At 37.6% G+C, this 27,866-nt stretch overlaps 4 protein-coding genes across 6 annotated transcripts; all 4 read left to right on the plus strand.

Annotated features, from left to right (window-relative positions):
• The first annotated feature begins 6,661 nt into the window (after positions 1-6,661).
• LOC135616141 (putative clathrin assembly protein At5g57200) lies at positions 6,662-11,394 on the plus strand. The gene is made up of 12 exons (XM_065115324.1): positions 6,662-6,794; positions 6,892-7,019; positions 7,108-7,200; positions 7,332-7,382; positions 8,042-8,107; positions 8,201-8,266; positions 8,435-8,515; positions 9,006-9,086; positions 9,915-10,082; positions 10,169-10,244; positions 10,435-10,553; positions 10,793-11,394. The coding sequence occupies exons 1-12, from the start codon at positions 6,680-6,682 to the stop codon at positions 11,186-11,188; spliced, it is 1,440 nt and encodes a 479-aa protein (XP_064971396.1). The 5' UTR covers positions 6,662-6,679; the 3' UTR covers positions 11,189-11,394.
• Positions 11,395-12,348: 954 nt separating this feature from the next.
• On the plus strand, positions 12,349-18,079 carry LOC135616702 (uncharacterized). Of its 2 annotated transcripts, none has more exons than XM_065116183.1 (5): positions 12,349-12,501; positions 12,880-13,061; positions 17,006-17,224; positions 17,434-17,567; positions 17,715-18,079. In XM_065116183.1, the coding sequence occupies exons 1-5, from the start codon at positions 12,421-12,423 to the stop codon at positions 17,909-17,911; spliced, it is 813 nt and encodes a 270-aa protein (XP_064972255.1). In that variant the 5' UTR covers positions 12,349-12,420; the 3' UTR covers positions 17,912-18,079. The 2 variants fall into 2 exon arrangements, with proteins under 2 accessions (XP_064972255.1, XP_064972256.1); XM_065116184.1 differs by having other exon boundaries at positions 12,460-12,598.
• Positions 18,080-18,973: 894 nt separating this feature from the next.
• Positions 18,974-19,819, plus strand: LOC135616704 (uncharacterized). Its single transcript, XM_065116187.1, has 2 exons — positions 18,974-19,345; positions 19,452-19,819. The coding sequence occupies exons 1-2, from the start codon at positions 19,153-19,155 to the stop codon at positions 19,571-19,573; spliced, it is 315 nt and encodes a 104-aa protein (XP_064972259.1). The 5' UTR covers positions 18,974-19,152; the 3' UTR covers positions 19,574-19,819.
• A 3,782-nt stretch (positions 19,820-23,601) lies between these two features.
• Positions 23,602-25,911, plus strand: LOC135616703 (glutaredoxin-C8-like). 2 transcript variants are annotated; one of them, XR_010488449.1, is made up of 5 exons: positions 23,602-23,876; positions 24,197-24,270; positions 25,279-25,377; positions 25,461-25,593; positions 25,719-25,911. XR_010488449.1 is itself a non-coding variant. In XM_065116185.1 (4 exons), exons 1-4 carry the CDS (start codon positions 23,713-23,715, stop codon positions 25,529-25,531), a joined length of 408 nt encoding a protein of 135 aa, XP_064972257.1. In that variant the 5' UTR covers positions 23,602-23,712; the 3' UTR covers positions 25,532-25,707. The 2 variants fall into 2 exon arrangements, 1 of the variants encoding a protein (XP_064972257.1); XM_065116185.1 differs by lacking the exon at positions 25,719-25,911 and having other exon boundaries at positions 25,461-25,707.
• Positions 25,912-27,866: the final 1,955 nt, after the last annotated feature.

Genomic DNA, 27,866 nt, shown 5'->3' on the forward strand with positions numbered 1-27,866 from the left:
TATGTGCTGCCTTTTGGTTGTGTTGTGACGTCCCATCACTCGTTCTCGGGGCACATGACGATGTGATCCACCGCGACAGGCAGCGAGGAGACGCTCCCAGATGCCAACAACCTCGTGTCATCTTCATCACATGGATGGGAGGGAATGAGCCAGCTGCACTCTAAAATTTGTCATCTGCATGTGGCCCTCGTAAATCGAGGTGTCCAATCCCTTCTATCTTTGCATGGAAGAGGATCCCAGCTGATGACATGATTGTTTTGGACGAGGCAAATCTGATATGCAACCATCACTCTTGGCTTCATCAATGTCAAAGAACTCAGGGCACCAGGCAAAACTCCAGCTGGTATTCTCATCACGGCGACGAGGGATCATTTCATGTGGCACAAGCGACGAGCATCTATCTGAATTGGGATTCTTCGGAGCTGAGCCTTGATCACTATGCGCTACGGTGCTGCTTGTCACGAGTTGGCTCCAACTGAGGATTCATAGCTTCACGGCTCTTGCGATGCAGTGTATGCCTTGCCTGCACAGGGTGAAGAGGATAATAGTTAGTCGGCAATTTAATGGTAAAGCGACTCAGGATCATCAATTGTCCAGTTCATTCATCAAAGATAATTTTGTACCAGCAGACATATAATATTATTATGCAAATTCATCAAGCATAAGTGGTTTTGCATCACGTGAAGAAATTTCAATGATAATTTAAAACTTTAAAAGGAAACCCTAATCCATAGTCTTGGCAAACAAAACACCAAGTACAGACTGATTTTGGCATCTATCCATGTGACGCTTCAATTTAGTCGCACATTGAATATGTGAGGATGAATATGATTGTACATATGACTAGATGTATATATTACTAGTAACTCAGGTTTAAAACATTCTGGGTCATCTGTTTTTATACCTATCAAGGGTCAGATGCTGGTTAATCATTCTTATCTCTTCTAGTTCAAAATTGATAAGAGGAAACCATTTGTTACTCGATAGTCCACACCATTGTTATCGAGAAAACAACTCCACATTGCTTCTGTCTGCAAAACATCAATATTAATTACACGATGTAAAAGTTGGGAAACAGCAGAACTAATTGACGAGTTCAGGAGATATGGATGAAAGAAAGTAGGCAGAAAGATGGCATGTATTGTTTGCAGGCTTAAACGGAAATTGAATTTGTTTATAAAGCAAGAACATTGTTGTTTCAGTCAAAAAACACATGCTTACCAGAGATTTTAATCTTTTAAAACTGTTTACAGATTTAATTAGAAAAAAAAAAACTACTTTCAGTTATAATTACATATATTCAAGCCTACAAATTAGAATACTGAGATAGCAACCTACTTTGGAAGTGAGAGCCACAAGGTTGCCCCCCATGAGCAATGATTTAGACATCTGTATTTGTCTTTGTTCTAGTTCCCATATAAGTTGCAACAACTTCTGATACAACCAAAGAGGTCAGATCACTGATATCTGAGCATTAGATCAAGCAAAACAAACAAACTACGGAGTTGTTGAGAGCAGTATGCCCTGTTGAACTTCACATTTTCAAAATGTTTCTTGTCCTACAATGACTAGAACTTCAGACATGCATGGAAAATTTCACCAACTTCTTGCAAAGCTGATCCTATCTAGTTAGTTCACAACATACCTAAATAAAAACAAATGTGTTTTAAGTATTTTTATTAAGATAGTTCCAACTGTATACAATAACATATTTAATACAATGCAGTTACGGCTGCTAGTTCTGCAGTGGTTTTTCCTTCTTAAATCATCCGAGCATTCTGATCTCTCTCTCCCCTATTGTGTAGATTGAACATGTTATGCAAACTCTTTTCTTGTTTTACCTCTCTTAAGTCCAATATTTTCCTTTTTGCAGGCCCTTGAATGAGGTTTGTTGCTTGTAGAAATCTAGAACCAGAGCAAAGGGAACTACATAAGTTCTCCATAGCAACCCTTACATTCACAATTGCTGCATCACTTTCTCATGCTGCCAACTTTCAAAAACAAACCTTTCTCCATGAACATATATTGATTTTCCTAATTTACTCCTTACATATAAAAGTATCACATAACCATATACATTATATTCTTACAACAAGGCTCCAATACGACCATTTAATTGGTCATACAATATGCTAACCACTGGACTCTACACATATGTTACGTTCAGGTATTCTGCACCTAATCTTGACCTCTCAACGGACCTGGCTGCTATATTTTAATCTCCATTGACTGCATAATATTGATCAGTTCTTGTATACTACTACAACTTAGTTTCTTCAATTTCAGGTTTTAACCTTAGAATTTCTTTTAGCAAGCTGCTTCATAATTTTTGAACTTTATCATGCTCATTTCAGGAGCTCACACTGCATCCTCACCCTGACATCAGAAGTTTCTTGCAAAAGGTCCAGCTGGAAAACCATATTAACAGATTGTTTCTTCACTTTAGCTAGAGGTACTTATCTTGAACATAGTTATAGCAAACCAGTTTCCATATCCATACCGCTAATCTAATGAGCCAAGACACAGCACAACGAACATTTGATCACAAAAACTTGGCAAAATTTACCTTACACTTGAAAGGTTCATGTAAAATGAGCAGCTTAGAAAAACATACCAGATTGCAAATCCCAACATTGATCTGTACCAAAAATTCATTTCCATTAAAAAGGAGTAACAATGTTAGGAGAAAAGATAATGTCCAGACACAAAATTTTAAAATCTCAAGGTTTAAATTCTCTTTCATGATAGAAACTTAGTGTTGATCGTGATTGATTCTTGAAAAGCAGGCACAATGAACTCCTTACAGTTAAATTAAGTACTTCAAGGGCATATCCAAACTGTGTAAAATTAAATGCTTACAATTAGGAATGTCACAGGTCATGATGAGTTGGGTATAACAGAAGGCAAAGTCTCTTGAGGTTGTTCATCCATGATGTGCGTAACAGAAACTACAGGAAAATATACATGATATTAATTCAAAAACCAATTTCCTTGAATTCCTCATCTTTAGTAGCATGAAAAAGGAAAAAAGGCCACCATTCCTATGTAATGGAAATGAGTTACTCTGTTTATGAGATTAAATTCTTCCTTGCTAGCCCAGTGCAAGCAAAAAGGAGGGGGGGATTTGGGGTTTGGGGCGGTGAGGGGGGGAATCATAGAATGAAACAGTAAAAATATATCCTTTCATCAAATTGATTAAATCTTCTTGAAAATTTGCTTTGTCACTAGTCTTGTTCTTCTGCCAAATAAAACAAAGCTTGCCATAGCTTGTTCTCCTAAGCCAATTATCTCTACTTTCTTGTATCATGTTCTTGTCCCATTTACTACGGCTTCTAAAGATATGGTGCAAGCACAAAGCTGCATCATTTTTCACCTTTGAAGCCACAAATTGATCAACTAGGGATTTCATCTGCAAGACTGCAATTTTTGTGATAAATATTACATGAGGCATCATAGAAGTTGACAACACAATCAAGTACCCAACATTATTAGGCAAGCATTACCACGAGGTCTTCCAAAAGGCTGGCCATCTATATGAAAGCCATGAGGTAAGCGTTTAGTGGCAACGATTCTCGCAACATCAATGAGCTACTGTTTTGTAATCTCAACGATTAATATCGGTCTCATTAGACTAATGTTGGCCAAATTCAACATTTAAGCTATCTCTCTAATGCATCGGGGAAGGGCACCCATCATCGCTGGTGCATTGGGTTTCCTGACCTTTATATGTATAAACGAGGTATATAAAATGATCTTTGCAATTGTTCCCTTTGAAATCTCATTTGCTCTCCCCAGCTCCTATGTGCTAAGCGTTTACTACTTTCTTTCTCGATCTTATCTAAATCAGAAAAATCTCAGGGAGTCAATTTCTGGTGCCTCTTCTATCACTTGCAGATTAGATTATCAAGCCTCAAGATGTAATCCAAGCAGGTATACACCAGTTGGAACTATTCCCTACACACGCGGCCAAAATTGCCCGGCTTCCAGACAAATAAAAAGAGCATCCTCAACTTCAATAGCTTCGTGATCAAACTAGAATCTCATGTGCAGAGAGAATGTAATCGCCAAATATGAAGTCTCATCAGCCTGCTCGGTAAAAGAGTCGAGCATTCTAAAATCCCTGTCCAACATCGTATCTTAATCTCATGTGTTTTAGCTCTGCAAACTCCATTCGCTTTCAGCAAAGCGAATGCGATCACACGACCAGACCGCGAAATCGGCCAGACAAAACCTAGAACCCGTTTTGTAGTCTTAAAACAAGTCGGGTGCAAAGGCAGTGGGGTATCGGGGGCGGACTCGAAGAAGCTGAGACAGGTTAGCAGCCGACTTAGTCTGAGATGGATTGCTTCTGCTGGTGCTCCGGGAGGGGGCCCTGCTCTGTGATGACAACAAGATAGGAGAAGGCCATACCGCGGAAGAAGACATGATTGGGCAACTGGATCGATCTCTTTTTGATGTAGCGGCCCACCGCCTGGTCCGCATTCCAGGTGATCCTCAAACCCTAGCTTCTTTGTTATCTTTGCCTTACGAGAACAGAGCATGATGAAGGAGAGAGGCGGGAAAAGGTCTTCTACCGCATAGGAATACGGTGCGGAATCAAGTTAGAACCGTCAGATGTACCATGGACGATCTTGTCCGTTCATCAATGGCGCCATGATGGTCCATCTCCGGCCGTTGTGAGACGACGGCCTCAGTCCTACCCACTAAACTTACCCCCATTTTCTTTTAAATATGTAACTGGATGGAGAGGGGAACGGAGAGGCTGGAGGACAATAGCGAAAAAGAGGGATGATGTATATCAACTGCCTTGTGAGGAATCAAAACATCACCGTCGGATTAACTCAGGATGATCCTGTCCGTTCATCAATGGAGCCATGATGGTTAATCGCGGGCCAGTGCGGGGAAACGGCCTAATCTGTATATTAAACTCACTCCCTTTTTAAGCAAATATGTCACTCGATGTGGAGGACAAGAGAGAGTGTGGAGCGCACAATAGCAAAAAAGAGGGACGATGTATATCAACTGCCTTGTTATAGAGCCTAACAGCGAGTTTGGAGGAGAGAAAGGGGAGGAAGAAGAGAAGGCCCGAAGGTTTCGGGTGCTATAAAGCTCGCGGTTACGACTGGGTAAGAGATCGTCTCCTCTCTCTCTCTCTCCCTCTCGATCCTCCTTTTGGGGAGAGGCAAAGGTGGGGGGTCGGGACAGGAGAATTGGAGGTCGGGACGGGGTGGATGGGGACATGGCGGAAAGCCTACGGAGCCCTCAAGGATTCAACCAAGGTCGGGCTTGCCAAGGTCAACAGCGAATTCAAGGTTCGAAACCCTTCCCTGAATCTGAAAGATCTCATGGTCTTCTTCTTGCTCGAGTACTTTGCTTTCCAATTCGTACTAGCATTCATCAGATACCGAAGTGGTCGATGATGCTCTCTCTCTAAATCGTGTTTCTTCCATTGCTTCTTTGATTGATTTGTTGCAAGGATCTGGATGTTGCGATTGTGAAGGCTACGAATCATGTCGAATGCCCACCGAAGGAACGGCACGTGCGAAGTGAGTGAACTCGGCATGTATTCCAATTGAGTCATGTTTATTGGTTCATTTTGTTGGATAGATTTTGGGAATTTGGTTGTTTGTATACGTATCTACTTTAACAATCAGAACAATTGGAAAAAGATGGAATTTGAGATTCCATCTGGAAAAAGGTCCTTATAACATGAATAAAAAAAGAATTCAATATGAAATCCGTACTTGAACCAGGGTTCTTTTAGCTACTTGTTGAATTGGCCATTCTGTTTAGATGTCAAGATTGAGCAACATTTATTTTGAGCCTTGTTTCGTGTTCCAGAGATATTTGCTGCTACAGCTGCATCACGGCCACGAGCAGATGTAGCTTACTGCATATATGCACTTGGCAGGAGATTGTCCAAGACACGTAATTGGACGGTATGTAACATCCACATTCTTCGAAACATGTTATTACAAACTTAACTCTGATAACAAATTAATAATTTGTACGCTGAGCCTTATATTTGAGCTATCATGCTACTAAATTTACCATTTAATTTGATGTAAGATTGTATTGAACGAAAGCATGAGTATAGCATTATCTAATTCCAACTATCCTGTTAGTTCTCTTACTTTTAAGGTTATTCTGCTATCGTAGTGCCTCTGTTGTGTACATTACATGTTATTTACATTTTGTTCATTGTAAACATCAACGAATGCTGTAAGCCATCAATAGCAATGTGGTTTATGATATGTTATCAACCATTGGATTACACAACCGAGTCCCTACGAACTTCCAAGGTTTCAAGTCCAGATTGACATGGTTGTTGAGCAAAAATGGAAGGCCAGAAGCTGCTGCTCGAAGTCGGAGATCAAGTCCATACGAGTAGCTGGAGGGTACAGCACAGAGTTCTATTTAACTTTGTCTTGCTATTTGTCATTAACAAAAGTTATAACAACTACATATATTCAACGCATAACTGCAATATTTTACACAAATCATATTGTTTTTTATTTTTCCTTAGGAAAGGTATGAGGGAACATCCCATCCAACTTCATACTTGAAAGAAATTGAGAATTCAGATTTGGTACTAGCTAATGGTTTGTAGATTTGTACTTCAAAATGACAATTAAGTCTTGATGAAATTTTACAGGTTGCTCTGAAAACATTGATAGTTATGCACAGGATACTGAGAGAGGGTGATCCTACATTCCGTGAGGAACTATTGAGTTACTCTCGTCGAGGAAGTGTTCTGCAGATATCCAACTTTAAGGATGATTCAGGTCCTCTAGGTTGGCTCCTCTCTCATCCTTCTAGAACGCCCACTATTGCTGGTTTAAGTAGGAAAATTTTGGTCCATTCATAATGCTCAGGGTTTCCTTCATGTAGCTTGGGATTGTTCTGCATGGGTAAGAACATATGCACTCTACCTAGAGGAGCGGCTTGAGTGTTTTAGGATCTTAAAATATGATATTGAAGCAGAACGACTGATGAAATCTCCACAGCATTCAGCTAAGGTCTCTTCCCATTGTCAAAATATTTTTACGATTTAAGAGGATCATAATTCTATTTTTGTGCATTTTTCTTTCCTTTATAAATTTCCAGGGACACAGCCGGACCAGAAGCTTATGCTGTCCGGATCTGTTGGAACAGTTGCCCGCTCTGCAACAGCTCCTGTTCCGCCTTATTGGTTGCCAAGTAAAATCAAATAGCAGTTGTTTCCCTCTATATGCTATTAGGAAATATGACAGTTATTTTTATTATGGCTATAACTTTATTTTCCACCATTGGTTCTACTGGACTTACTATATCAAATTCATATGTTGTAGCCTGAAGGAGCAGCATTTGGGAACTTTCTTGTTCAATACGCACTTGCTCTGGTGTGGTCTTTTCTTTTCCTTTGCTTTTATTTTTCTTGAGATTTTCTTTGATTACAGTTTTAGTGTATTTTTGGCAATCTATTTTATGCCGGTCTGTGGTTATCTGATTTCAAGAGTTAACATGACTGTGTTGCCATATATCTGCTTAAGTTTGTACGAGCATTATTTTTAATTATTTGAACATGATGTTAAAATAACTAAGTCGAAATAACCTAGGAATGTAAAATTTATATAGTTCATGTGGGTAGTAATTGGTCTTCAGACAGAGTTTAGATGCCATATTTCTTGTAAAATCTCTCTTCTAATTTTTCTGATAATGATAAATTCTGAAGCAGCAACTTCTTTGACCTTGGCTTGTATAGGATTCATAATGATTCATTCTAGTTGTTGTTTCTCTTATTATTTCTTATCATGCCTTTCACATTTTGAAGTATGTTATTAATTTCTTTATAATTACAAGTTTTCTTTTTATTCATTAATGGCAACTGTGTATATGAAGTATGAAGTAGACATGAAGGACTTGAATTTCTTTGAACTATTTGACGTCCTCATTGGTGTCTGAACACTATCATAAACATTCTTAATGTATTATAGAACAAACAAATAGTTTCCCGAATATAAACATTAAGCTGATAGATATTTCCTGTTTTGTCACTTAGGTTTTGAAAGAGAGCTTCAAAATATATTGTGCAATCAATGATGGGATCATCAATCTGGTGGATATGGTACATTGACTTTATATTGTTACATTTTACACCTCTCGATCAACAGATAATCCAGTCACTCTACCTTGGTTTATCCAATTTCATCTTATGCAGTTCTTTGAGATGTCAAAATATGATGCCATCAAGGCCCTTGAAATATACAAAAGAGCTGGGCAGCAGGTATACATTGTTCTTTGCAAGGTCTCATACTTCTTGTCATAGACAACTAATTCTAAAAAGAATTATTTTTATGAAAAATAACAAAAACTAATTCTAAAAAGAAGAATTGCCGAAAATTAATTTTGACTGGAAGTGATTCTTAATGTATGTCTCTTCATTTTCCTGCAGGCAGAAGCTCTCTCGGAATTTTATGAAATCTGCAAACATTTGGAACTTGCCAGGAACTTTCAGTTCCCAACTCTGAGACAGGTTCTCTCATTATATCCACTTTATGAATAACTTACCATTTTACCAACTGAACTAGACAGTTTTAAACATCTAATACGGTTCATCAACAATTTGTCAAAACTACTGGTTATCAGAATATAAATTGTTGAAGCCTTTCACCTACCAGATTAAGCTGTTTGACGAATCAATAATGGATAAGATTTAACATGATATTATAGCTGGAGGTCCCAAGTTTAAGTCGCTATGCTTCATGAATTCTTTCCTATTTAATTTGAGTTCGACGAGTTGGACACACAGGCAAGAGGGAGCATTAGAATATAGATTACTAAATCTTGCTTCATCTATTAGCTTAAACTTTTTGAATATTAACACTAACCACTAACTGACAACGAATTATAAACTTGTGCTCATATTCCTGTTTGGGCATCTCAACGTTGACTTAGCCAACTGGATACTCCTAACTACACAAATTTTCCTACTAATGATGCGTTTTTTATCTATATTTTCTTAGCCACCTACTTCATTTCTTGCAACAATGGAAGAATACATCAGAGAAGCACCTGGGATTGGTTCTATTTCAAGTAAGAAGCTGGTGAGTGCAATTAAGTTTGCAGGATATGCTTGCATTGGTTCTCTATGTTGCTAATAAAGTAGTCCTGTACAAGTAATTGCTTAAGAATTTTCCTTGCATTTTATAACCTGTGGAAAAAGAAGCTTGATTGTCAGGCATATATGTGAAACAAAAAGAAGGACTATATGATCAATGGTTGTGATGCAATGTCATAGCTTTATGAACATCATATGGTAAATTGGATATGATGAGGCTAATTACCATCTGAATATTAAATGAGGACTCTATCTTAGCTCTCTTCTCCTCCTCCATTTTTATGGTGAAAAACATGTATTGACTATGACACTTAAAAATTGCTTGAGATTTCCTGCATGGCAGTTGAATTTTCAACTATTATTTTATGTATTTGCATAGGTTTTTCTTTCTTAAATGATCAGACTTTTAGTTATTTTGTAGCAAAAATTCTTCTATAATTTTAAATGGTTGGACAAAAATGATTGGTTGTTGATGTCTTTTATGATTCTTTTTTCAGAAAAGACGTTGAAATGGCACCGCCCTAATTCCATCTACTAGATGTAAAAAGAAAAAAAAGAAGAAAGAAGTAATCCAGTAAAAAGAAACAGTGAAAAGCCAAATAAAAAAAGTAGGAAACAAAAACAAGAAAAACTACCCAAGAACACAAGAATTTCCAATATCCTGCCAAAATATGAGCTCAAAATGCTGTAAAGGCTTGTGTAAAGTATAAACTATATGCACCTGAGAATGGCAGTCTCCCATATATTAGCTTTCTAATTGTGTTGTTTGGGAACTCTTAAATAAGTGTACTTGTTGCTTATATGTTTAAACCAGGAATATGAAGAGAAGAACGAACCAACAGAAGATCAAGAAGAAGCCCCTCCTCCAGAGACTGAGAAACCAGAGGAAGATGAGAAGCAGCCACCTGAAGAGGAACAGCCACCAGAGCCTGAACCTATAATGGAGGCTGAACCCCAGCCAGCTACTATGGGGGACCTGTTGGTATGTTATGTGTATCCTTTTGTATAGTTATTCCATGATGTGAATGCATTAGGAAAATGATATGCATCTCTTATGTCGTCATGCAGGGCTTAGATGAAATAAATCCTGCTGCTGCTGAACTTGAGGAAAGTAACGCATTGGCTCTAGCCATCATTTCACCAGGTAGCCTAGTGTTCATTTTTCATGTCATAAGCACAGAAGAATATGATGTTATTATATTTCTGTGTCTAGAACAAGAATACTTTTCGAGATCATTGAAATTCTATACTATATCTGAGAAAAGTCACATGCTACTCTGTGCTTTCATTGTTAAACCATTGCAAGCAACCATAATAATTTATTTAAGTTGCAGGGAATGATACAAAGGCCTCAACAGCTCATGACTTGTTTGGAACTGATTCATCTGGATGGGAGTTAGCGTTGGTCACTACTCCAAGCAGCAACACCAGCCACTTGGTTGAGAGCCAACTGGTATATTCCTCATCTAGTTGCAGTCACACTTTGAGTTTTCATTGATCATCTACTCGTAGAGTCTACAGCGATTAAGAATTCTGTATCTGTAGGGAAATCATGTTCTTTGTTGTTCTACGTTTCCAGGTTGATTGTGGCTTCAAGATTTTAGCCAATTTCCTGCTCCTAAGCATTTAAAAGAACAGTGAAGGTAGATATGACACTTTCTAATTCACCTCCGTTACATTTCTGCTGCGCAGGCTGGTGGGTTCGACAGGCTTTTGCTCGAAAGCCTCTACGAAGATTCATCAAGGAGGCAACAAATTGCTGCGGCTTACTCCGGCGGCGGCATGGACGCCAATCCTTTCGACTTCGGAGATCCCTTCGCCATGTCGAACAGCATCGCGCCTCCACCAAGCGTGCAGATGGCCCTGATGGCACAGCAGCAACAGCAGCTGTATTATCAGCAGCAGCAGCTACAGCAACAGTACTACTCTCCGCAGCAGCAGCAGCAACAGCAGCAGATGATGATGATGATGGTGCCTTACCAGCCTCCGTATCCTCAGCAGCAGATAAGCTCTGCCAATCCCTTCGGTGACCCATTTGCTGGCTTCCCACAGGGTTCAACCCCACAGGGCAATCAAAATCTTCTCTGAGAGGCCATTTCCTCGCTCTTCTTGAACCGTATATCTTCCATCACGGCATATGTGTTGGTGATTCAGGACACCAACTCATGTTATATGATTCTGTATACAAGCCCTATCTTTATTGTACCATTACCTATGTTAGATCCGACGACCAGTATGTTCTTCCATGGCAGCACGAACTGCATGTAGCAAACTCTGCATGCCGGGCGAGTTTAATTTATGACACGTGTAGCCTCGATTATTGCCCTCCAAGTCACATTATCCACTCATTAAGGAAGAATATACAAAATAAAGTACTCTTATTTGTTTATTATTTGAGCTTTTATAAATCGATTAGTGATGATTTGTTTATATACATGTTACGTTAAATCTCGTTGCCGGTTTGAGATGTTGAAGTCAATCGAGATCTTATTTTACCTTTAAACAGTGTTAGGAAACGTTAAATCCTCTTGTTGTTATTTGATAAGTTGATTTGAAGTATATTGAAATCGTCTTAAATTACTTCAACAAACAAACCCAATTGATACTTAAGTCCGTTAAAGAAATAAAGTATTAATAAAATGTTAAGAGTGTCTAGAGATATCAATATTATGTGATGGAATATACCTTTTATAGTTTAATTTTTAAATCATTTTTATAGTTTGATGTTGAAGATAATTATATGCAAATATGATATGGTAATAAAGTCTAAAATATGGGATAATAACATTCATGATTGAAATATCGAGGATCCATCGTCAAAAGTGTCAACCACAAGTACCAACGTATTGATCACGAAATATCGAGGTAACAATACATAGCGTCGAGATATTAATCACATAGTATTAAGGAGTCAATTACATAATTCATAACGAGATGTTTAATCGTGTGACTCCCAATGAGATATCGATCACATTATTATTTTCTTACTATCTCCAATAATATTTTTTGATAAATTATTAGCTTAAATTTAGATTCCTATTATTGTTTATATTTAATTTTCATGATATTTTTCTTTCTTATTCTCTTAAGATAACCACTTCAATTAGATGTTTTGTTCGTCAACCTCCTCGGACCAACCTGGCTAAATCAGGGTCACGCCTTGTCCTTATGACGTGCCGCATTCACCCGCGGCAACAACATGGTTTGACGAGCCATGCCACATGGCGGCCACATTCTTCTGCACCGGTCGCTAGAACTCCTTATTTAGTCCCGGAGGAGCAACGGACCGCCTGACGCTTCTCGAACTCGACTCTCCTCTCATGGCGGAAGAACCCATCGCCGGTCCCTCCAATCCCCAGCCGCCCCCTCCGTCGTCCGATGAGGGGCTTGGGAAACCTCAGGTACTTCGATGCTCCTCATTTCTGTCCCTGTTTCCACGCTGTTTCCCTTTGATTTCTTTCGAGATCTCGACCGGTTCTCAAGGTCACGCTGGTTCAGGTATCACGTTCTTGCTTTAGTTTTGCGTTGTTTTAGGGAAATCAATTTCATGGATTCTTCTATTTTCTTTGGACTTGGAATATATATAGTCTTAATTGAGGATGATCCCATTCCCCATTCTCATGTTGTTAGGGTTTCTGTATGACTACTTGAATCTGCAAAATTGTGTCAAAAATGACTTTTCCCCCCCCTTCCTCTCATGTAAAGATTGGTTATTGGGCTCTTATGTTTTCCTGATTCTTATTTGCCCGCCTCTTACTGTTGCTGCTGTCGTGATTCAGGTACCATATATTTCTGATTTCCAGATGTATCCGTTCATGTACACTAGACCATTTCCTTCACAAAACCTAGAAGAAGATGACAGCGGTCCAGGAATTTATGCCATCCCCTGTCTACCGTACATGAGCCCTATGGCTGGGTTTTCTCCAAACACTCTCATTCCGCTTCGCTATAAGATACCAACGTAAGCATCTCTTTGCAACTTGCTGAAGATAAATTTTGTTCTGCTGTAATCAGTCAGATATGATCAGTCAAACTTGCTGAAGATAAGATTGAGCGAGCTTTCCTTTTTACTTTGTTTTGAAAGAGTTTGAGTAATCAATTACTGTTATAATTACTATGAATGAACTGTCTAGTTTTGTTGTTCAAGGATGTTCGCAAATTGCCATACTAATCTTCCTCTGGACCCTTTCTCAGACACCTTTATATTTTATGTCTTGTGTTCTTCCTTTTAGATTTTGGTAATTTGTTGGCATTTTTGTGGTAAGAACTATTATTTTGTTTATTATAATTTGATAGCCCCTTGTTCACTTGATTCTGGTGATATACCTTTTTATGCTTTTGCTTTTTTGTTAATTTTTGAAAGACCATTCTATGTTGCATAATTGATGTATTATTTCATGATAAGCATGAAAACAGAGTAATCAGAATACTATCTATAGGTGTGAGGAAAGCAGGAAAGGTGAATTTCTGTAACCTGCCATACCAAACAAACTACAAAAGCTTATAAGGATGCCATCTTGCTCCAACAGTTATCATGAGGTGCTTATACTTGCTTACTTATAAAGTCACTTAACTTTCTCTTCTTTGAGTTCTTAATTACTCATACTGAATACTGCACGAGTTCAACGATGAGAGTAGGGGCAGAAGACCAAGCTTCGGAGTCATGTACCGTGGCTATTCAGGATAAAAAGGTCTAGAATGTAAGAGACAAACAAACTTAAACAGAATGACGTTAAGGTAAATCTTAAAACTAGGGTTTTGTTTGGGAGATGTGGTGGCCTGACGATCATGTTGTTATAGTCAAAAGATGACTTGATTAGAGTTTGAACAAAGTTTAGTTGGGTAACCTTCTGTTTTCAAAAGGTTAACACCAAACATTACATATATGTTGGGATCAGTAATACACTAAGAGGGAGTGAATTAGTGTAAGTATGTGTTTGAAAACTTCATAAAAGCTAATTAAGCAAGTATATAAGATTTAAGGTACACAAGCAAGAGAAGATGTACAACCCCTTTTATAGTCATATGTCTACTCTTGGTTTCTATTTTCTTGAGCTACCGATATCCACTAGTGATGTTTCGATGGTTGAAAATCAGGACCCTTACACCTTCCTCCTTTTCAAGGCTATGGATATAACCTTTATACTTGGAGAAGAACCTCTGTTTACAGAACTCTCTTCTTCACCTTCTTAAACTATCAATACTATTCAATTACAAGTAGATGAAGATTAGGAAAGATTGAGAATCCAAAGGAAAAACCTTTACAGCTCAAAAGAAATCATTGACACAAGGTTTCTCACATTTTTGCATTTTGAATGCTCAGATTGCTTGGATTTACAACCAATGTCCGGATGGGGTACTTATAGTTATAACATATTGTTGGATTAGAATCATTTCTGTACCTGTCTTTCTTTCTTCCCATGAAAATGTATAACTTTCAACTTCCTGTCAGTATACAACTTCAAGGTAACCTTTTTTATTTATCTTTGTTTTGTTATTCTTGCAAAGCTTTTCTATCCACTTGTTGGTTTGATCTCGTCCCAACTTTGCCATAAAATCTTCAAATTACCAGACTAAATTATTACTGAATTAACTATCTCTGGTAGCTTGAATTGTTATAAATTGGATTACCTGAGTTTATTTGTAATGGCAGACAACATAGCACTTAGTTGTCTATATCTTTCTTGATTTAAGTGTAGGCTTGTGGAGTTGTTGGTTCTAAAATTCTAGATATTCTTATGAAAATTTTATTTTCAGATTTTCACTGAGGAAATTTTAGAGGTTCAAATAATTTAATGAGAAGTAGGAAATGTAGTGATCCATTATGACAATCTGCATAATTTTGTAGTTGGTGCCTTAAAGTTTGGATATATGTCTGGTCTTCCAATAAGAAATAATAAAAATTTGATGTCTTTGAAAGTAGGTTCTCTATTTGTAGGGTTAAGGTTGCATATCCAACTTCCCCAAACTCCTCACTGGCATATGAGCCTCATACATTTGTTCATTCTTTTTCTTAATATGCTTATAAAAAAACAAAAGCTAAGTAGATACATAAAAGACTATTGGCAAGTCATGTAGAAAAGTATCTTTCTTGTACTAATAGACATTTGCTTCTAAAAGTAGGATAAGGCTTGAAACAATTATATCTGAAAATCAACTTAGTTTTATGCTTAGAAGATCAATCATAGAAGCTATTTATTTTTTAAGATAACTAATGAAAAAGTATAGAGAGAAAAAAAATATTTGCATATAGTTTTTATCGATTTAGAGAAAGCTTATGATAAAGTTCCTAAATATCTATTATGGTGGGTTTTAGAAAAAAAAGTTGTATCCACTAGTCATATTGATGTTATTAAGGATATGTACGATAATGTAGTTTTTCGTGTTAGAACTATAGAGAGTGTGTCTAGTGAGTTCCCTATTAGTATAAGATTACATTAAGGATCCGTTTTAAATCGCTACCCTTTCACATTAATAATGGATAAACTTACTAGATATTTACAAGCCTTGGTGTATATTATTTGCTGATGATATTGTCTTAGCTGATGAGAGCCTAAGTGGAATTAATTATAAGTTTGAGTTTTGGAGGCAATCCTTAGAAGCTAAAGGTTTTAGATTAGGGAGGACTAAAATTGAATACATGAGATACAATTTTTGTATTAATAGGAATAGACAGGAGAATATAGTTAAATTGGATATGCAAGATGTTCCTTTAAATAAAAGCCTTAGGTATCTTGGGTTAATTATTTAGTAAGATGGAGAGATTGATGAAAATATTATTCATAAAGTAAAAAACAGGATTGTTAAAATGACGAGGGGCATTAGGAGTCTTGTATGATCACCGGATACATTTGTGATTAAAAGAAAAATTTTATAAGACAGTTGTGAATCAGTAATTCTTTATGGCTATGAGTGTTGGATAATTAAAAAATAATGGTATAAAAAGTTTGTGTTGTTGAGATAAGAATGCTGAGATGGACATGTGAAGTTATCAGGAAAGATAGGAAAACAATATTTTTATTTATAAACGATTAGGTATCGCTTCGATAGAGGATAAGATGAGAGAGAATTATTTAAGATGATATGAACATGTGCTTAGAAGATCTACGGATGCATTAGTTAGAAGAAACGAAATAATTAATGTTAGTAATAAGATGACAGACAAAGGAAGACCCAAAAGGATCTTAATAGAAACTATAAATAAGAATTTAAATATTTTAAATCTAACTAAACATATGGTATTTTGTTGATTTACGGTTTTGTTGTTGTTCTTATTGTTGTTGTACATTTGATTATGAAAGTAGTTTATGATAGTCTTTAACATAGTTTTGTTTTTGAGAATACTTTCATTTTTCTTGGGAAAGTTTTGGTGTATTGTATGAGGATGTTGTCTGGAACGGTTCTCTTGATGTATCAAGGAACTTAGAGATCTTTGTATTTGGACATTAGCCCCACCTGTTGATTCTTGTACTTCAATCTGAGGAGACTGGTTAACAGAGGGCCATCTTGCTGTTTTTCTGCTTGAACTTTTAAAGGTGTCTAGTGCTCACTGGAAGCTAATATAAATTTAGAAAGAATTCCATTCTCTGTCAGGTTATGTATATTTCAACACAAACACCAAGTGCAGTTTAGCTTATTAACAGTATGTTGCAAGACAAAGGTGATTGTACGCATTTTTTTATTTTATTTATCTTGAAAGTTTGCTTCTGTTAACAACTTTAACAGATATGGTGTAAATAAAGTTGTCATTATTGATTGTTTATTTAACATGTCTGTTTCCGTTTACAGTTGTGCATGCACATACTTTTTGGGAATTTGTCTGTAGCATGTTGAGCGTTTTCCCCTCCGCGATAGAATATGAACTATGAATTTCATTCTTTCACCTCTCTGATGTGCACCTTTCAGGAGGCAAGAATCTACGGGTGGGGCTAATGAGCAGCATGGGCAAGAAGTGAGACAGCAACAAGGTCCTCAAAGGCAACCTGTCGTGAGGAGATTTCAGTTTGCAATTCAAATTGATTTGGGTCTCATCCTCAAGTTGGCAGCGGTGGTCTTTCTTCTCAGCCAGGATGGATCAAAACACAGGCTCATTCTTATGATGCTCTGTGCCTCGCTTGTGTACCTGTAAGATGAGATTTTACTTAAAAAGTGTGGGATTTATTTGATCCCTGATTTGCACAAAGCGGGAATCATAGTCCTTACTAATTGCCTATGATCAGGGAAAATTTTCTCTTATCCGAGTACATTTAGGAGTTTTAGAAGGGCTCTACTCCGGTTTACCTACAATGGCTTGCCCCATCACTCACCCTTTTAATCCATTCCGCAAATTGCAGATACAGAACTGGAGTTCTTGCCCCCTTCATAAGATGGCTTCAACAAGCAGGAGCGCCCCCTCAACCTCGACAACTTGTGCAGCCACAGAATGACCATCCTGTTGGTCATGGTGATGCAAATAATCCTCAACCTGGTATTACGTAACCCTGTTAAGCTTAAACATTTTCATGTGCACGTTATTCTAATGGAACGCGGTCTCTTATCATGATATCTGATGAGCAATGAACAACAAGTTTATGGGACATTAGTTGATGCTGAAATGGGTTTGAATTACTTGCAGACCAAAATGTTGGAGTTGAGAGGCAGAACCAGCATCATCAACCAACAGAAGGCCAAGAACGACCGGCTGCAAATGAGAATCAACCAGAACCTGAGGGAGGACGGGGGATCAATTGGTGGCTCATTGTGAAAGAGATCCAGGTGTTCATCATCGGTTTTGTGACTTCTCTTATTCCAGGTTTCCATAACAATGGTTAATCTCCATCATCCCAAAATCTCATCACTTTTACTCTGTCGTATCTCATGTATGTTTGTACCCTTATTTCCTCGCATCTGTAGAATCAAAACTTTTCCTCTTTTCCTTTTAACTTGGAAGTGACCTTACTTCTCTTGTAATCGAAAATATCTGTTGTGTTCGTGTGCTAATGATCTCTTGGTTGACTCCCGCCACCGAGCCGTTGACCACTTTGAAGTCGTACTTGCTGTTTCAAGGTTCTCGAGTCAAACTTAGATTACTCATCTGACGAAGGCATGACCACATGGAATTCTCTTTTATTTAACCTTTTTCTTTAGATTTGAGAACCACTTAATATGCAATTCTCTACAAATTACTTTTGTGCATTGTTAAAAGTAATGCTTTACATATTTAAATAGAAAAACATAAGAAAATGCTTACATAATTAATCAGGATTCCCATGTCTCATTGACTCGGGCAAATGAAGCCAAATGAGAAGAGGCCAACAAAAGTTTGACCTGCGTGGCTGCAAAGAAACCTGGTTTGAATTAGTAGTGTCGCATTGTTTGACTTTGTGATGGACAATTTGACTATGTATTATTCCTTATCATATATTTATAATTTTATTGTCCTCTCTATAAGCATATTGAAATTTTACAGCAAAACATAATTACATTGAAAATTGATCATGGTTTTAAAATCAGACTCAATAATGATATGGATTTTTTTTTTTTAGAAATTGTTTTTATAACATTAGAAATTAATCAAGACTTAGATTTTTTAAAGTTAGAATTGCAATTTTGACTGGGTTCTTCAATCGATATCTTAGCCACGTGTCCATTGATACGAGCACCGTGTATTGCTCGCTGGTTCCAATCAGCAACCAGCAAAACATGGTCAAAGTGACCTGGGAGTGCGGAAAGCATGACTGGGCCGAGGGCCAGTTGTCGCGACTCTGACTCGCGGGCTCCTGCGAACCCTAGCATAGACCGAACACCTGATCCCCGGAACAGGTCGACGGATGAAGGGTGGGCCCGACGTGAAGACCGATCCCCGGGTGTAAATGTGGGTGCAGTACAACGTTATTCGGACACGTTACCCGCCCCCGTTCGCCGTGACCACCACGGCCGTCTCCCGTCTTCGTTTCCTCTGTTCGCCCATACTTTTTCTCCTTCGATTAGGGTTTCCTCTCTCCTTCTCCTCTGATCCCTTTTCCCGAAACCGTAACCAATAGGAGGAAGAGCTCTGTTTCTCGGGTTTTGCCATGGCATACGTCGATCACGCCTTCTCCATCTCCGACGAGGACATCATGATGGGCGACTCCAGCCGCACCATCGAGAACCGGCCCCCTATCAAGGAGATCGCCTTCGCCGTGTCCCTCCTCGTCTTCGGCTCTCTTGCCATCGTCGTCGGCTCCATCATGGCCGCGAACCGCATCGGCGGTGATCGCGCGCACGGTGACTACCTTCTTTCCCTTCGGATTTTCATCTTTTTTTCTTGTGGAATTTCTGCCTGACCCTCCGGTCACTCCTTTTCTGGGTTGGATTTGGATGGATGGATTAGGTGTTTTCTTCGCGATATTGGGGTCGGTGCTGTTTCTTCCGGGGTTCTACTACACGAGGATAGCTTATTATGCGTACAAGGGTTATAAAGGCTTCTCCTTTGACAATATTCCTGCGGTCTGACGGTGGTTCCAAACTCTCGGTGATGCGTTGTTCGGCTCTGTGTGGCTTCTCTCCTGTATAGATTACTTTCGATGAAGCTCTACCCGGGCTCTTTATATGCCGGTCCTTTGTTCTTCTTGAACAACTTTCTATGTAGATGCTGTTGAGGTGTGACGATGGGATATCATGGCTGTGCCAGTGTAATCAAGATTCAGATTGTCACGTTAAATATTTATGTTCGCCAATGCATAGCTGGATTGTTAATAATTGGTTCAAGCCTTTAAGGTGCTCGTTGAATGGTCAGAATAGGAAATACTGACCATCCTTTTCTTTATGTAAAGTGCAAATGAGCCTCACATGCTGCTTACTTTCTTGTTGTTCGACAATTAAATCTGCCTTTCATTTTGGATCTAACATCTTGCTTATTGTTTTGATAAAACTTGGTTTAGATCTCTTGCTATGGCATTACTCTTCAAGATGTTCTTCTTAACTTTAGCTGCTATCCAGAAGTAGCCTTCTTTTACTTCTACATTTCTCAGTTAATTTACATCATTTCAATGCTTTTCTAATGAAGCTTCTAGTTAAAATAAGGAATCTAATAGTTTTTTAATAATTGATGATTCTCCAATGTAAGGATCCAGACCAACGACCTTTTGTGCCAACCGTCGAGCTAGGTTGTTTGAATCCCACCTTATAGTTTGGAACTGTCTTTCATCTACACTGGTCTAGATGATAATCATGGCACATGCACCGCATACTTCTGAAGGACATTTCATCTTTACTATCCTTCCGGAAGCTATTAGAATTGGCATGAAATGTGTGTTGTAAGTGCATTTATTTTTTAGTATAACCTTGAATAGATCTCCTAGGAAACTAGAATTTTCTCTTTTATCTTCCCTTTGATAACTTCTGCTTTTATTTTTTCTATGGCTAATCAAGCCAATAAAAGAATGTGCTGCTTTTTATTTATTGGGTAGAATGGATTGCCATGATTTCTGAGCTAAACAGAGTTACTTGACCATTGTATTAGTTTCTACTAGAATAACAACTCAGATTATAGTATTTAGCATCGATTGATAGGGATGCAACTTGGCACTTTTTAGAAAATCATCAGTTGGTAGCCTTTTGAGAGTCATACAGAACTGGGAGCTGTAATTATTTTTTTTTCACTTTGTAACATGAGTCAAGTGTCTCGGTTTGACCATTCCGTCTATAAGGGATTACAATTTTTCGAGCAGATTTGCATACTGATTATATATATCCTTGTTCTGCATTCTTTACCCATTATATAGATTGTCCTAAAGATGGACTAGGTAAGTAAGTTTGCTTTACAGTACAATTGTTAACATGCAGAAAATTTATCATTTGACAACTAATTCTGCTTTTAGTCTGCAGGGTATTGTGGTTCTTTAGAGAAGTTACCTCGCTTATGGGCATTGGGCAGCATGTGTATTTAGATTATCATTTTCATAACCGAATCAGTTCTTAACTTTTCTAGTCCTGTGGGATCATCAATAATAATTTTTTTCACATTTTTGACTGTCTGAGATGCCATCTTATTCAAGGGCTATGCTTTCAACAGCTTGTTTTTTGTTTACTATGTCATTTAATAATTTATGTCACTTTGGTATTTTCTATGTTTTCAGGTTATGTTTGGCTTGCTTGCAAATCTCACATTTGAACTTTCTGATGATAAAAATTATAGAGAAAGGAAACTGTCTGGTGCTTATAATGCCAGATTAGTTGATGCTTGTTTTATAGCTAAACAATGCATGTACTAGCCTGGGAATATAAATTAAGGTTCCTAAGTATCTTGAGATGCCAAATGCAGATGCTTAAGTTAGCAATGCATGGAAACTATATTGAACATCACAGACCATCAAACTTGTTGGTAGGTCATAACTAATGATGAGAAACATATATAGGAATCATGTTTTTTTCTTTTTTGTGTTGATTATTAGAGGATTTTTCTTCAGAATTTGCTATCTAGAATAACATATGTACTTTGTGGTATTGGCCTGCTCAGATATAGGTTGCAATTGAAAGACACCATGTGTAAAATGTTTTGTTCTGTTTGCTAATATTAGCCCTAACCACGGTTTCAGAACCGTCGGTTTCGGTTTGACAAAACTTGGAATCAGAACTGAACCGGTAAGGGCTGGTTTTGGTATCGAAACTGGTATCATCGATTTTGGGTCCGGTTCGGTTGATTTCAGATAATTTTTTAATATTAAATAAATAATTTATAATATGAAAAAATTCATCATTTTTATTTTTAATATGAAAAAAAAATTATAATCTATCTTGTTTCAATATTTTTTATATTTTTAAATTATAAAATAACCAAAATACCTATGAATATATTCGTTTGAGCCTAGTCGTTTGCGCCCAACGGTCGATTAACAACCTATTCGACCAGGCCTTTTTTTAATAAAACCGAATCGGCGGTTCCAGTTTCCCAAACCTAGGAACTGGAACCAAACTGCCCGTTGCCAGTTCCGGTTCGATTCCAATTTGAACTGAACCGTGGTTAGGGCTAGCTAATATAATCGATGAGTAGGCATGTTGTCATAATTTTTGAAAATGGGATCATATATATGTTTCAGCATGTTCCGTCAAAATATCAAATGAGATTGTGTTATGAATTATTTCTTTTGATCAACTCAGTCTTTTCATGGCACATGTGCAAAATGGTTCTAGTAATGTGAGTACTTTCTGAACATGGTAGGCCTATCATTATTCTAGTCCTGATCTTTTGTTGCCTTGAAGTTGTGAGCAGAGAGAGACAGGTGTCTCGCGAACTGTTAGTGAGACACAGATTGCCCATGTAAATTTTTTATTTTAACAAGGAAGATACGAAGCTGAAGGTCAGATTACTTACTGACGATGAGGTTTAGTTTCTAATCTATTTAAAAATGTACTCAAGTGCTTTTGCGTGGGAGGAAGACAGGTCTGATGTTCTTTTGAGTCTTTTATGTTGCAACTTAAATGATTATTTGTTTGGTCTGACTCCATTGAATTTAGTTGGAGGAGAAAAGAATGGTATTATTCTATGCCAAATAATCTGAAATTGCAGATGATGCTATTTTGAGATCCTGCGTATTCTAATCAGCTCCAAATATCAGTAGATGATGAACTTTGTGCTGTGCTGAGATGGGAGGAATCTTTACATGGTTGTCTGGAAGAACAGCAGGTTCCTGGATAGCCCGTAAGTTGCACATTGCAATACATGTCTTCTTGTTTACTTTTCGATAGCAATTGGAGTAGAAACAAGCCATTTGAGTTCCAATGTTTGTGCAATTTGTTCAACCAGGAGAACAATGCTTGCTTGGGGCCCTTTTTATTATTCATCTAAGTGTCTCTTTGATTTATGTTATCATGATTGGTACTTATCAACCACTTGATGTATTTGCGATGGATGATTGACATCTCTTCTTTAACATGCAGATTTGCTTCATGGTTGATATTATTATTATTATTCCCACTGGTAAGCGGCGAAGGTGAGATTCGATGTCTTACTGTGAACAGATAAAATCTTGTAAATTAATGCATAGTTCAACTCAATATATATTTATTTTTTTTTATAAGGATAAAATCAATGCCGATAGGTGTGTGTGTGTGTGTGTGTGTGAAGTCACCCAAATCCAGTGGCCACCACACTGACGCGTAGATTTGAACGCAATCAAATTCGAAGAACATTTCTTGCTTCTTTGTCTCACGCCTACGTTTAATAGTCTATCTGTGTGGATGGCATGTTCCATGTCTTCGCTGTTGCTCTTTGGTGTTTCGTTTTCTTGAGGATGAGATCAATCGAGCTCAAATTTAATGTTGCTCGTATTACGGTTGACGATATTTATTTTTAGAAGAAAAAAATACGCAGATAATAAGTGATGAAATTGAGATTTGATTACGATCTAAGAAACAAAATCTGTACGGATCAAATCTCTGGATCGAGGTTTTAAAGAAAGTTGTGTGTCTGTCCATTAGATTTAAATCTGACGGTCCAGATAATGAGGCATATATGGCGTTAATTGTGTTCTATATTTAGAAACGGCGTACTTTTTGGCCATCGAGATCTCGTTTCAGTTTCTGCAGCCCTATCGATCCGACGATCTCAAGATCGGCGTGGCGTGGCGTAGCGTAGCGTAGCGGTCGGGAAGATGGCGGCGGCCGGGCGGCATCTGGGAATGACAGCGGTGGCCGTGCTCGCGGTGGCGGCCTCTCTCTTCGGCCTATCGGACGCCTCCGCCGCCAAGAAGGTGGCTTTCGTCAAGAAGACCGTGTCCTCCCACGATATCGTCATCTTCTCCAAGTCCTACTGTCCGTATGTTCGCATCTCTCTCCCCTCCCTCCGTTACTGTGCTTGATGAATCCCTTGTCGCCCCTAACCAAAGGAGGGGGAGGGGCACAGATCGCCGTGCTGGACGGTTGGGGGTGTTGGGTCTTGCTCAAAGAATATATTTTGAGTCGAGCTCTGGATTGATTTGGTGCAGATCTCCGTGCTGTAGTTCAGTTTCTTTGCGGGCTTACGGGATTGTATTGTTGCTATGCATATGTAATGCCTCAATTCAGTTTCATCTTCTTAGACTAGGCTAGATTCGATTTCCTAACAAAATATCCCACTATTCGCATCTGGTTGGACAGGTACTGCAGAAAAGCTAAAGCTGTTTTCAAGGAACTAAAGAAGGAACCTTATGTTGTGGAGTTGGATCAGAGAGGTTTGCTTCCTGAGCATTCATGTTATTATTTTAGCCTGTCTCTAATACCTTTTGATGACTATTTTCATTAGTTATCTTGAATTTCACAAAATTAGGTATCCAAGAAACAGGAAAGTTCAAGCAATTTTGTAAGATAAGTGCAAACAGTTTTGATGGACTGAAATTCACTTTACATACATGTTTTCAATTTTGTCTGACACAGCAAGTAGTAAGCTAGAAACGGTATGTGCAACCAAATTTGATGGTGCACACAAGTTGAGGAAGGAAAACGTGAAATTTCTATTGCAACGAGTGCTGCCCTAAGGCATCATTACGTCATCTAAATGTTTCAAAACAATCGTAGAAGCATAGAGAGAAATCTAAGATATAGAAATTATCAGAAGATGCTTGAACCCTTGAGCATAGAGCAACCTTGTAATCCCAGAGAGCATTGTACTTTGAGCCCAAAAACACATCTCAGAGGGCATGACGTGGGGGTCTCGAAATGTGCTTTCTGTTGACTAATAACTCATCCCATAACCCTGGATGAAGGTTGTAACAATTTGAAGTTAGGATCCCCAGTGTGAGCTCAGTGGCTATTCAACATGGTTTCTTGCAATTTCGTTGCTTGGTGTACTGCATGACCACCTGTTTCATATTTTCAATATCCCTTGACCAATAAGATACAAGTGGAGATCTCTCCATTGCTTTATCAAGATAATTTGTCTGCTTTATCAAGGTACTTATCCCAACCTCGAGGAGTGGTGCAGAAGTTTTGATCTCTCCACTGCTACGTCTGCATATGTATGATCATACAACATATTCACCCACTGTAAACTCCTATCTAAAAATAATGAAATCATCTCAAGTATGGTTTTTTTGTTTTGTCTTCTCATGATCTTTGTAGTAATATATCTGCTTTTGGTTACATTGCTATGTTGATGGCTTGAGAACATCTGCAAATCACACTCGAAAACTATATCCAGTTTTTTTTTTATTTTTTTCCTCCTTTTGTGCCTGTTTTCTCAGAGGACGGATATGAAATTCAAGATGCCTTGTCTGAGATGGTTGGGAGGCGTACAGTGCCTCAAGTGTTTATCCAGGGAAAGCACTTGGGTGGCTCAGATGGTACCTAAGCTCCATCACTTTACTTCTAACTTTTACATGTGAATTCCAGAACTTATTTAATTATGGTTTGTATTGCATTTCAGATACTGTTGAAGCATATGAAAGCGGAAAGCTTCTGACACTTATTGGTATTGACTCAAAAGATGATCTTTAAACGATATTGTGTATCTCATTCATCAATCAATCGGGAGATGGATGGGCTGAATCTTTCAGAAGGTGTGGCTGGATATTATTATGTCGTCTTCGTTGTTTCTATAAACATTATTTAGTTTCAACTATGTTTTTTTTGCTATTAGAATCTTGATGTTAAATGAATAATCTTCTTAGTCATATCTTTGCAGATGCAAACTATGAATCACTTGCATGTTTACGTGGCCATATCACAGTGAACCATAGAACTTTGGGATATATACACTGCTGGTTTTTTATATTTATTAGCTTGATCTAGAGAATCTAGATGTTCGTTGAATTACTAGTGTTGTTGGCATAATCATATTGTTATAAAAAGTTATCTTTGATCCTTGTACAATTTTATGTATTTCAGTATGTTCGCGATTACTCCAAAGTCACCCACCTCCCATCTAAAATTTAGCCAAGTTAGATCTTCTTATCATCCTGATTTAAAACATAAAAAATTTACATTGAAATCTCTATAGTTATAAAAGTGAAACATTTAGATTCATTTATCTTAATATCGTTAATCTTATCGATGGAAACACGAAAGTAATGAATAAAAAAATAATTTTAACGTTTTAGTTGGTGGTAATGTATGATGTCAGTGGTGGTGGACAATAATATTGTTGAGGGTCGTGAGTAGTTGTTGTGGATAAGAAAAGCGACGGCGAGAAATAAGGTCGTTCTGTATCTATGTCGGGATCGATGCATATGTTGAACGATCCTTTCGTCGCTCGATAACTATATCGATGCAATGAGCGTCGAAAGGATCGCTCGATAACCATATCGGTACCGATATAGTTGTAGAGCAATTATCATCTCTCGTCATCGCTCTCCTCATCTATAACAATCACTTGTGGCTCCCAATAATGTCATCGTTTGCTACTACTGACATTACCGTCAACACTAATTAGAACGTTGAAATTGTTTTTTTTTTCTATTGTTTTCGTATTTCCGTCGATAAAACCGACAACGTTAGAGAAAATGGATTTAAATGTTTGACTTTTATGGATTCCATAATTTTTTTTAAAGTTTAAGGATTAGGATACTTAATTAAATAAGATAATATATAATTAGTTAATATCATATTTTTATAAATTCATAAATCATTTCGTATTTTCGTCGATAAAACCGATAATATTAGAGAAAATAGATTTAAATGTTTGACTTATTTTATGGGTTTAACTAAATGGGATAATATGATATTATCGATAAAACCGATAATATCATATTTTTGTAAATTCATAAATCATTCTTTAATGTTCTTGAACAGATATCGAGATTGCATATTAGGTTTACTATTTAATGTTCTTAGGGCATTATTATTGCTTCTGAGACCAGAATTTTCTATCATTCTTTCTGAGGTTAAAAGCAGCTTATCCCGCTTTGAACTTTCCTTTGGGATCGGTCCGCGGCTTTAGGTCTCAGTCTTCGTGGCAAAAGACTATTAGGGTTTTGGAATAATAGAAGGCAAGGAACTTTGACCAAAGTAGAGCCATCTAACAAAGAACACTGCCCATAGTTCCTTCAATGAGATCCAATCAGATACAACATTTTCTCGGCTCAATCAGATAATCTTTATTATATTTTGATGATCTATTATTGTACTATTGTCCGGAAGTATTAAGTTACTACGTCAAACAAGTTGAGATGTGATTTGACTTCCAATCTTGTTGAGTGCAGCATTATCACTCAGATTGAATATTCTTTTCTTAGTGTTCAATTGTGTGTGTTCTCCAACATATCAAAATTGGATCAGGAAGTCTTTATGAACCGGAAAAATAGAATATGTATGTGATGCTTAAATTTTGGGGAAATTCTACATGGTAGAATAGTCAAACGTATGTCCGATCGATTGTTCATTACTTGCAGACTGTTTTTACAAGAGAAAATAAGTGCTTTAATTGTTGTCGAAGCTTAACACTGTGCATATTATCTCTGCCCCTAATTCTTTACATTTCTGATTACATAACGATTATTTCTTGAACCTGCTAAATTCCTGTTAAAGGATGTGACAAAAGCAAACAAAAAGCCAGATTGAACAACAATAGAAGAAGAGGCAAATGGAATGATTGAGTTCTCTAAGTCATGCTTTTGCTATTTAACCTACCAATTCTGTAGCATTTGCAAAGCAGAAGCCGCCAAAAGTCTTCTTTTTAAGGTCAGATTGCCAGAGATCATGAGATCTAATGATGGTGATCGATAGATTAGATAGATAAGACCTTTAAGCAATAATAATAAACACGAGTGACTGATTCAAGTTCAGCTTTTAGGTGGTGGTTCGTTTCAACACACAGCTGTGCGTGCATTACATC

Source organism: Musa acuminata, chromosome BXJ2-7 (assembly GCF_036884655.1).
Source record: "Musa acuminata AAA Group cultivar baxijiao chromosome BXJ2-7, Cavendish_Baxijiao_AAA, whole genome shotgun sequence".
NCBI lineage: Eukaryota > Viridiplantae > Streptophyta > Magnoliopsida > Zingiberales > Musaceae > Musa > Musa acuminata.